Source organism: Lineus longissimus, chromosome 1 (genome assembly GCF_910592395.1).
Source record: "Lineus longissimus chromosome 1, tnLinLong1.2, whole genome shotgun sequence".
NCBI classification, from domain to species: domain Eukaryota; kingdom Metazoa; phylum Nemertea; class Pilidiophora; order Heteronemertea; family Lineidae; genus Lineus; species Lineus longissimus.
In genome coordinates, this window is record NC_088308.1 from 20818554 (window position 1) to 20829736 (window position 11183).

The 11183-nt window shown below is 39.1% G+C and overlaps 2 protein-coding genes across 2 annotated transcripts; one reads left to right on the forward strand and one right to left on the reverse strand.

Annotated features, from left to right (window-relative positions):
• On the reverse strand, nucleotides 1-4875 carry LOC135491538 (methionine-R-sulfoxide reductase B1-A-like). The gene is made up of 4 exons (XM_064777508.1): nucleotides 4717-4875; nucleotides 4165-4307; nucleotides 3759-3888; nucleotides 1-3605 (listed from the first exon to the last, which is right to left on the reverse strand). Exons 1-4 carry the CDS (start codon nucleotides 4769-4771, stop codon nucleotides 3595-3597), a joined length of 339 nt encoding a protein of 112 aa, XP_064633578.1. The 5' UTR covers nucleotides 4772-4875; the 3' UTR covers nucleotides 1-3594.
• A 247-nt stretch (nucleotides 4876-5122) lies between these two features.
• Nucleotides 5123-9789, forward strand: LOC135496368 (ubiquitin domain-containing protein UBFD1-like). The gene is made up of 8 exons (XM_064785705.1): nucleotides 5123-5158; nucleotides 5603-5749; nucleotides 6172-6339; nucleotides 6645-6680; nucleotides 6917-7092; nucleotides 7412-7586; nucleotides 7891-7973; nucleotides 8273-9789. The coding sequence occupies exons 1-8, from the start codon at nucleotides 5140-5142 to the stop codon at nucleotides 8381-8383; spliced, it is 915 nt and encodes a 304-aa protein (XP_064641775.1). The 5' UTR covers nucleotides 5123-5139; the 3' UTR covers nucleotides 8384-9789.
• The last annotated feature ends 1394 nt before the right edge of the window (nucleotides 9790-11183 follow it).

Below are 11183 nucleotides of genomic sequence, written 5' to 3' on the forward strand. Positions count from 1 at the left end.
TTGAAAACCGCCCAGGTTATTCTTTTTTTATTTTTATTCATGCTTCAATAACATTCTTTACATGCAGGAATAATTTAACTGGTGCTTTGTACAAGATACAAAAGTATCTGAATGATTACAATGATGCTGAAGACATTTCTGGATTTCCTTGACAATTCCTTGTTATAGTTCATTACCCTTATTACTAAAATGAGATAGGCCGGTTGGTACTGCTGATAAAAAAAGACCAAACTTCAAAGAAATCCGACCAGTAGATTGCACTTCAAAGTCCAAAATGGTCATTAACATGACTAAGAAACAATAAATGGAGTTTGAGCTGAGCGGAGTCCCTAGAGTTTCAGATACAAGTGGTTTAAACTTTTTGAAACAAGTTTGCTTACCTTTCTTTGCAAACAATCCGAACAATATTATTCAGAACGGTTTAAGAGCATGGTCAGTGTTAAACAGAACGAGAACAGCCAAGCAATTCACAACTCCACATACAAGTATCCAATGTACCAATCTGAATTTACCCGTTCTCGTAACATTTTTCTTTACTTGCTCCAGAGTCACATCACTAGGTTTACCACACATATGAAAGTTGGGTATCATTGGTAACGATATAGTATTAAACTCATTGTAAACAACTGTCATGGGTGAAGAAAGAGATCATCTTGGAGAAATCAGGAGATCATTAAAAAGATGATATTACACAGGAGGTCATTGGTGGTGTATAGTTCAGTTCCAGACGAACCAGGCCAGAGGTTCTACCTTTGGCCATCAACAAGTCTTTACTGCAATCTCCTTATATTCTTCTGTACATTAAGGGAAATTAAGTTATTCTTTGTTAAGCAAAGAAGGGAAACCAGTCAAACACTTCCGTTCAAAAAGGGAAGCATCTTGCATAGATTAGGCTAAGTCTTACATGTATAAACAGTTTCTGGAAAGAGAAGTAACCCTTGAAAATACACAGACTGTTATGTGAATGTAAGCACAATAGCTTTGTGGGGCATCAGGTGCCACGAGACCGAAACAGCCTATAGTACTATCATCCATTCCTAAGAGCAATGAGGGTTGACTCCTTTTTTCAGCAAAAGTCCTAATGGCAAGTGAATAGGATCTATCAAGGCCAACCTTTAAAACATGACCTACACTAAACTTCAAAATCTAACTACAATCAACAGTTTCAACACGAAATAATGATATCACCTTGAATCATCAGTAGGCCTACTGTCAAATTCATTTGCGATTTCTATATCAAAGCTCAAGACAGACATTGTATTGTCTGTAGCTCTATTTGCACACACACAAGATTATGTACATTGATACCCCCGCCCCCCTCCCCCCGACATGGCAAGTCCTGCTTGATGAAATCTGAATACATCAACAAAACAGTGTGCCAGTTGTAGAATCCCACTATCCCCTGGCAAAAAGCAATTCACATGCCCAAACATCATACACTTACATTGGTGAAAGATATATTATTGTCAAGATAACATACCATACCATTAGGTCGAATCAAACAACAGATTTGTTGTACATGCACAATCATTATACATCAGTAAAAGAAATAATGTCAAGATAACATACCATACCATTACAATGTAGGTAGAAGAAAAGATGAGATTTTGTTGAAATTGTAAATCATAGGAGGTTACATTTGGATTAAAAGCATTCTATACAGATTAGGCTCAAATAACGGAATCATGAAGGGAATAAAAAATTGCCTGAATTACCAAATTATCTCTCTACAGTGAGGACACAATATCTGAATAAAACTTCCCAAAGAACTAGTCAAAGCTCCTTATTGGTACGGAACTCTTTCAATAGTGTAAAAATCAACAGCGGAGAGGAACTTACCCCACTTTCAGAAGGTTTACAATAAATACAACGAACTTCTGTCCCTAGGACTGTGTTCTGACTCGGGCCACCTCGACCTGTCACTACCTCCACTCCAAGGCTTTCCCAAGTGGGCTCTGGCCAAGAAGCTTCATTCAGACACAACCGGGATGACTCGAGTCCTGAACTCAGTCAGAGGAACACTTAATGCTGCAGAACAAGATGAACACAGTGAAAACAGTGATACTGATATATGCCAGGAGCCGTAACTAAACCCGCAAAACTTGTCCCATTTCATACTTTAACGCTAGATTACTACATTTACATAATGCCCAATGCATTGAGATCACTTGAATATGTCTAAAACTGTCTATTTTTCAATCATAATTTCCTTAGGTAAGCTGTTGCCCATATTACAGTTAAAAGTATGACCCCTGGCAAATAATCCAGTAATACTCAACATAAAAGTCTTCAAGCCAATACATTGAAATGATACTATTCTGGGATATTCCTACAGTTAATTTCTGCACACAAAAGGTGCCGACATCAGAAATAACTCTCAATGTCTAAGTTACGGTAACAAACATATACATGTAGGTGATATATCAATGCATTTGCTAATACTAACATGGTGAGATGCTCAAAGTGCAAGTGATGAAGTATAACACGTGACTTTTCAAAGGCGTAGCACTGTTTTGAGATCAATTATGCATGTAGACACATTGAAAAATCATAGTGCATGTAGACTAATTGCCAATTATCACTACTACATGCACTTCTCACTCAGTGTCAAAATAACCCATACGTTACCAGATACTGCCAATTAGCATACAATCATAACCGTATATTGACGATTTTAGACATCACTTTAAAAATCTAAATACATTGAATAGAGATCGAGACCTATAAAGATCCTGCTTTTTTCAAATGTTTATGAGGAAATCTAGAGATGTATATGATGGATTGGAAGTTAAAAAAAACTTTGGCATCAATCAAAATTCAAATGGTTGGTGTGTAAATGAAGGCCCAGTTCGAGACATAATACAAGATAATCACAGCTTATTGATACTTTGCTTGAAAAGAAAAGACGTATATCAAAAGTGGAATTCGTGTTTAGCATAAAGGTGCCTTAACCCTGTTAACCATGACTGATAATACAACACCAAGTGCCTTCAATTAAGAGCAAGGAGGTTCACAAAGAGTTCAAGTTGTCACTCATAACATGTCAACTTGGGAAGGAACAAGTCACTTCAAAACAGCAGGCGACATAAGATTCATGATGTCACTTTTCATGTGAAGGTGAAACGTACATAAACGCAGCCTAATGCATCCCTGTCCTCGGCCACAGTGCTCCTATGTATGACATCATAACAGAAACATGAACTGGAGCCAAGCATACGACAGCAAATGAAGAGTTTCATTGCGAAATCCATTTTTGCCATTTCGAGAAAAATGGCTTCAAAGTTTGCACAGGAATGTTTTTACCAGGAAAGATTTACTTTTGGCCCGAATGTCCTATAATTTGGAGGACATATCAGTCATCATATGGGTAATGCAATGGTATGGTTAGCTGCAATATGCTGCATATCGTGCATATCGCATTGTGGAATGAAACTCTTCAAATTTAGACTAGACAGTTATATGAGAGAGGATGGATTTCCAAATCAGAAGACATATTGATGATCACAAACGTTACTGTATCACATGTGCAGTTGAGTTTCAGGACTTCCAGGTTGAGCGTGGATTGGTTGGGAGTTCTGCAGCATCGAGAATATATTAAGACTTATCTGAAAGAAGAGGAATATTTAGTTGATATTTGATATCAAGTTGGCAAACAAAATTGTTTTACTTCAGCACTTCAGGCAGAAAACACGACAGCAAAGATTATGACAAGACACAGCCTGGTAATATATGACCAGAAAACTACACCTCCTACTCACCATTATCTAACTTCTCTTTCGGTACAAATATCAGAGAGTCACTGAATATTCAAAATCTTGACTGACCCTCATTGGGTCCATCACCAAGGAACTCATGGCCAAGACCATTTCCACATTTACCACAGGACACCTGGAACAAAAGTCAATGAAAAATTCGTCAAACTCTGAAGGCAAGCTATTAAACTATCTAAAGGTTATATCAAAAGGGAATCTAAAGTAGCATTATTATCCATTCTTGACTTCCAAAATACACCGGGCAATACTTCAAATTACACAAAAGACAAATGACTTTTGGTATTTGAAACTGAGCCTGTGAGAGCTTTCTGAAAACAGCCATACTTTCGATTCTAAGCTGCATGCATCAATCTAGATCATTTGCAACTTACTACTTGGTAGTTTTACTTACTTTATAAGCAGTTGGTGTTTCTAGCCGTTTTGCAACACTGTCTGGATGGATGGTCTCTGTGAAAGCTGGCCAGGGAGAAGAATGATCAAACTTGACTCGGCTTGAGAAGAGGGGGTATTTACACTGTACACATGCATAGATACCTGAAACAAAAATCAAAGGGAGAAATAGTGTAAATGGAGAATCTGACACACTGCTTGCTCTTGGCGTTTTGATGCCGTCTCACTATCAGGAATAGGATTAAGAATAGACAATTTCGACGAAGTTCGTTTGGGCGCTTTCCAGTCATCTGTCATGCATTTCACCTGGAACAAGTGAAAAGGTCACCGTCAACTTAAAGAGTTAAAGGTCACATGCAGCGGCTTAAGGCATTGTTCGCAGTTGGCTTGCCTTCGGTCTGCTAAATTCATCTATTTTCATCTTTGTGCTGTCCTACTACATGCAGTACAGCTAAGGCAGCATTGTGAAAAGGTAGGCAAGTGCATGCAATTTACATAGGCCTAGGTAGGTTAGGTAATCGAAATGCATTAGGTTTAGTGGTCAAAAACTAACCATTTTCGTAGTGATCACGGTATTTTTCACCGCCAAACCAGCTGCAAAATGACATAGTCAGTCAATTCTCACGCTGGGTTAAAGATGTCGATGCCAAACTAAAGGAAGGTGGCGAGATAAACAGAGAAAATTTTGAGGAAAGTTCGTGAAATGGGAAATTTCGACACAGTGACAACTGGCGCCACCATCGAGATTATTTTAAAACAATCGAATTCAAAAGAAACCAGTTTTTTTTCAAATGAGACATATTAGGATATGAAAAGGCGGTTTATATTGATTTTTTATATACACTCTTTAATGTTGAGGTATGAAAATACTTTTTATAATAATTGTTGTCCTATAATACACAAAATAATGAGAAAAAATAGTCTCCAAATTCGGAGCTCTTCATCAACGAAGGCAGAAATGTTCAAGAAACTGAAAATGGAGAAAGAAGAATCTAGTACGTCAGCTTAGCGATTTAAAAACGCATTGTCATTTAAAAATTGTAGGCAATAAAGCGAAAAATGCAATGTAAAAATAAACCTGGATACCTTGCACTGTATATTCACTTAGTTTTTTTCTACCAACCCCATAAAAATCGTGTAAATCTCGGGCCGAAATCATTGGTGGTTTTTCTCTGTGCATGCAATGTACAGTAATGCACTATGCAATGCATGCAGCATGATATTGTCCAGGCTTATATTATGTAACCATTAATGTGGACATTATTGGAACAAGGTGACCTGCCAGTCGTCACCAGCCAGTCGTCACCATCAAGTAACTCAAACAAAAAACGTGTGGGGACATGAGGCTGGGCAATCTTCAAATGTGTTCTGTTTTATCTGGCCTTAACACTAGTAACAGTATCCATGAGTAACACAGTTCTACCACTATTTTTATTTAGACTCTACTGAGGCAGAGATTGCCCAGGCAGAGAAGAATAACATGGCTACTGATGAAGCAATGGACTCTGGAGACAAAGATACACCAACTCTAGCTGACAAGACAACAGAAGAACCTGCCAGTGTAGAGGAGAAAGAAAACAAGGAGGGTAAGATATTCAAACCATGTTACCGAGGTGAAGCATGCGTGTCTAAATTACTCCAAAAAATAAATGTTCTAATGAATTGCTGATAAACTTTCTACTTTGAGATGATTAACACAAATCATTGTCGAAGCTGCAGTGCGCACTGTACTGTACTGCATGTTATATTCCCTTAAAATTCATGTTTTTCTTGCTTACAAGTTTTCGTCAGAAAAGCAAGTCATCAATCAAGGCAGAGTTCTACATGTTTCTTTTTTGAGACAGATGTCCTTGATACTTTTATTTGAAATACATTTACTTAACTGATGCTAAGTTTGGTTCTCAGTCTTTGACTCAAGTTTGACTTCTGCTAACTGTGGTGAGTAAATAAGTAATAATTTGATGCTTAGTTATTAAAAAATTTAAGAATTATTCATTGTCTATTTTAGCTCCGCCTGGTGGTGGAGGTGAGTGTACAGATGAGGTACCTAAAGAGGAGGAAGTAGAAAAAGAATTGGTCGAGTTTAAAATTGTCTACAAAAAGAAGCCATATGATGTCAAGTTCCCTTTAGATGACAAAGTGTCTGCCTTAAAAGCTCATATTGAAAAATTAACAGGTAAGCAATTGATTGAGAAAGTTGATAATGCGAAACAACAAATGAATGTACTTCATTTCCCCTGAAAATCTAAAATGGTCTTTAGATTGACTTTTGTCCATCAAGCCACCAAATTTGAAGTGACTAATAGTTTGCGTTGCATGGTTCTCTGGCGAGTCTGCCATATTGAAGTTTTTCCAAGACGCTCATCCTATTATGTGATTGGAGGTAACCATTATAAAGTTTTCTGCAAGGGCTCAAACGTTTGAATTTTGAATGTGATATTTGCTTGACAAAGTTTGTGACGCTATTCATTTCTTTTCTAGAGTTACCTCCATCTATGCAAAAAGTGATGTTCAGAGGTAAGTACGTAACCAACTGGAAAAATGTAAATCTTATGAGGTGCCTTTCTATTTTCAAGCATCATACATCCATGTTTGCTCTTTAGGACAATTTGTCAGTCTTAACTGGTACACAATGGTCATAAATGAGGACGGAACTAACAAGAAAATAAGTTGTTTCAGTATCTAAAGGATGTTAGTGTTTCATGACCTTCTGAGTGAAGAAAAATCAATTCCTTGTTCAATTCCACTGCTAGGTCTAGCAAAAGATGAATCAACATTGAGAGAGTTGAAAGTGAGCAAGGGTGCTAAATTGATGGTTGTTGGCTCGACGATGACGGAGGTGATGTCAGTAAGTGCGCCCGACCCGAAAGAGATCAAGGCAGAGGAGAAGGGTGCTGAGGCAAAGAAGGAACCATTCTGTCAACAGAAGGTCAGTATTTCTACTACTACAACTAAGACCCATGACCTAATGTTGTACGGGTGCCATGGCATTTGGCAGCAGGGATGGCTGTTCAAGAAGATCGGTTTTCAGCCTTCCGGATAGGTTGAGATGTTATGAAGCCAGTCCATTCTTGATGTTGTCCAACCATCCTCGGCCTTCCTCGCTCCTTCCCTCCAGCAATAGTACCAAATGGACATCTAAAGCGATTGCTTCTTCTACTATATCATGGGGTCAGCACTTGTTTCACACCTGTACATGGTATCAAATAAAACTCTGTACCCAATAAACACCTCTCAATTATTTTCAGCAACACAAAAAAGTGCTAGAAAAATACCCGAAACCAGACGATGCAATGCCAGGTTTTAAAAACCAGAAGGAGCGTCTGCCATCGTTACCGCTGGCGGGGATGTATAACAAGTTTGGCGGCAAAGTACGACTGACATTCAAATTAGAAGTTGACCAAATATGGATCGGAACGAAAGGTGAGAAAATGTCCCATTACTGGGTTTGTGAGTGGGTCACAGTGCTCATTGGAAATCATGTGAACTTAGAGTCGACTCTAATGACACAACAAATATTGATATTTTCCATGATGTCATACTATCAGGGACTTATGTTGAGGTCTTTCCACAGTTGTTTGATATTTCTACTTTTGGTGCTAATCTGTAATGGAAACCACTACTATAGTGTGAAAGGTGTCCGGGCCGTCAGCAGCATGCTGCTGATTACTCAGTTGGTCCTTTAATGCAATACCAGTTTTCTATTTTCTATTTTAACTTCTTCCAGAAAGAACAGAAAAGGTGAACATGAGTTCTATAAAAGCCATCGTGAGTGAACCAATAGAGGGGCATGAGGAATATCATATAATGGTAAGGGTCAGCAGCGTGCCTAAGAATATAGAGCAGTATTACGATAAGGTGGTACAATCAACATTGCAGCCCTTGGCTATAATTGTACCACTTTACCTTACTTGATTCGATAGGCAGTGTACCTACACTTAGTAGTGGTCCAGCAGTGCAAATTTCCTGATTTCCACAAAAATTTGGACCATAATCAGTGTCCTTAGATATGGTGACCTGTGAAATGATGTGTCTGCAAAGAGGGATGTTGCACTGTTTTCATACATTCTGTTCATTCTTTTCATCATCTGATGTTTTCATTTTTACAGGGAATCCAATTAGGCACAACTGAGGCATCTCGATACTGGATCTACTGGGTGCCTGCACAATATGTGGACTCTATCAAGGACACTGTTCTAGGAAAATGGCAGTATTTCTGATAGGAATACAGACCTTATGTATTTGTGTCAAGTTACCATGGTTACTAGTGGAGGCCATACTGTGATGATGTGTGTGGGCTTTTGAAGCTAAATCAGTGTCGGGATTCAAGTCATGTCACTCGAGGCTCAGCAGCTGAGCTACCTCTTCACCCATTCATTGCTACATGTACGTCCTTTACTTGGAGGATTCCTTCAAAATATGCTATTTTAGCATTTTAAAGAAGGGCTTTGAGGAGTTATTGCCAGGCTGGTTTTGTATGGACATTAGTACATAAGTACTCTCTGACTATCACTATTGTCAGCAAAGCAATCATCTCTTCTCCTATAAATCTAACTGGAATCCAAAAGTATGATTTTGTAATATAAATGGAGGGTCATTTTAAATAAGGCATCGTCCATAAGCATTAACATTACAAATCAACTGCATGTGAACATGTATGTGTGTTGTATGTTTCAAAGAAGTCCATTCATAAATATTCATATTGTTTTATCATGGAGGCTAAAATTATCAGGAATGGCTATTTCAGTTCTCATTTTCCTAAACTGCGAATGTTTCCTTAGCATCACCATGTAGTTTGGTAGTTTGCTGCCTGTGCATTTATCCTGTATGTTGGAAGCCCTTCAAAGATGGTGTGTCCTGTTTTGTGAGATCAATGTTGCTGCCACTTTTTGCTGTCCAAAGTGCTATTTAATTCGATAAGAAATCATTTCAAACCCTAGTGTCCTTCATTTGATAAGGACTACTTCAGGCTCAAATAGAATGTTTTCAATTAGCCAAGTGGCCGGCGAATGACTATGTGACTCTTATGGCTGTGTAATAAATAGTAACAGAGATATGAGCAAAAAATGACATCACAGATTGGTGACATCACTAACATTGTTAAGTCACACATACATTTTTTGCTTATAACTCAAATACTATTTCTTGCATACATGGTAAAACGTAAAACTTATATTTGTCATCAGAACTTAATGGTGCGTCATTTCAATCTGCGTTCGAAGCAATTGTAAAATTCAGTTTTATTTGAACTTCCAATTGTTTTGATATCCGTACCTCATAATCCTTGGAAGAACTTTTGATTTAGGTCATATTTAAAGGAAGAGTGTCTTAAAATGATGTTAGGCTGTCTCTAATAATACTTCCTGGGGTTCCCATCTCGATGTCGCTGGAAGCATTCACCCCAAAGTGTTTGCAAACAGTTGTTAGAATCTTGGACTTGGTGCACATTTTCGGAAACGTCCAAGAAGTGCCTTTATTACAGGACACTCTGTTACTGTCTGCAGTATCAGCCCAACATGATCTTGAGCCACTCCTCCTTTAAGTGACTGTAAGTCATTAATCGTTTGTACACTTGTTCTTGGTGACATCAGCTGCTGTTGTTCTAAATAGAAGTTACCATGATTTATTATTACAAAGGTGTTGGTACTTTTCTTTCCCTAATGTAGAGAGTTTCAAAGAATCGGCTTGATTGTCAGGGATGTGACTATGTCTCTGGCTGGTCAGATTGGCTGTGACAGTGTCTCTGTACGGTCAAATTGGCTGTGATGACGTCTCCGGACCATAAAATTGAATCAGACGATGCGTGTTTCTGAAAAGTTAGAGAATATAGAGTCCTGAGGGTATCTCTCGACTGAAGATCGACTGCTGACGATACCTCACCACAGTGATCAGATTGGCTGAGTTCCTTCATCCCCCTGAAGATGGCGTTTGTTTTTTCTTCAGAGAACTCGGGGGGGCGGGTTCTATCTACGTCGGATGGGGCTGAACTTGTTACTGTGTCCCTAGATGTGCAGATTGGCTGTTTCACTTACCTGTCCAGTGGCAGTCAGTTGGTTGTGACAATGTCTCTAGACAGTGATATTGCATGTTCTGTTGGTCACTGGATGGTCAGCTTGACTGTGACGATGCCAGTCTCTGGACCTGTGACGATGTCTCACGGCTGTAACAATTAATGCGAACTGTTGGTGTCAGAGGACTATCAGAATGAATGTGGCGATGTGTGTAAGATTATATATGAACATGCGGATTGTCTGTCTCAGATTGGCTGTGACACCGATGTCTCTGGACGGCCAGATTGGCTGTGACAATGGGTGATATGAATAAAGACTAGCAAATGCTTTTACTCCGCTTTTGTACAGGAAGGCCTAGTGTAAATGTACATGGAGATTTAGATAAAAGCATTTGCTAGTGTTTATTCATATCACCCAATATCTCAGATCAGCCTTCCTTGTTGTTACGATATATCAGGACGGTCTGGTTGTGACGATGTCTCTGGACGGCCAGATTGGCAGTGAATATGTCACAGGATGGTCAGATTGATTGTGATCACGTCCTTGGACAGGCATATTGATTGTGATAATGACTCTGGACAGGCCAATTTTTAGTAAATATGTCTCAGACGCAAATGTCCCTGGACGCCCGGATTGGCTTTGATGGTGTCTCAGGCCGTCTGCCCTGGACAGCCGATTTTCAGTAAATATGTCTCAGATTGGCTGTGACGCAAATGTCCCTGGACGCCCGGATAGGCTTTGATGGTGTCTCTGGGCCGTCTGCTTTGCGTGACGATGTCATAGCAAGGTCTGATTGCCTCTGATATCTCAGGGCGGTCAACTAGGTTGTGCCAATAGTGTCCCTTAGTGGCCATAGGGTTGTGCTGGTGTCTCTGGACAGTCGTTTAACGGTGATCTAGTTGTCTTTGGATCGTTGGATGGTCTGATTGGCTGTGACGATGTCTATGGAAGGTCAGAGTCTCTAGAAAGTCATATTACTGTCGATGCCCCTTGACTATCAGATGTACCG

What these genes read in the sequence shown, in the direction of transcription:
- LOC135496368 (XM_064785705.1), top strand. An exon ending in GCAAAAAGTGATGTTCAGAG is followed by an intron (nt 6,681 to 6,916) that starts GTAAGTACGTAA and finishes TTCCACTGCTAG; the next exon opens with GTCTAGCAAAAGATGAATCA. An exon ending in ATGAGGAATATCATATAATG is followed by an intron (nt 7,974 to 8,272) that starts GTAAGGGTCAGC and finishes TCATTTTTACAG; the next exon opens with GGAATCCAATTAGGCACAAC.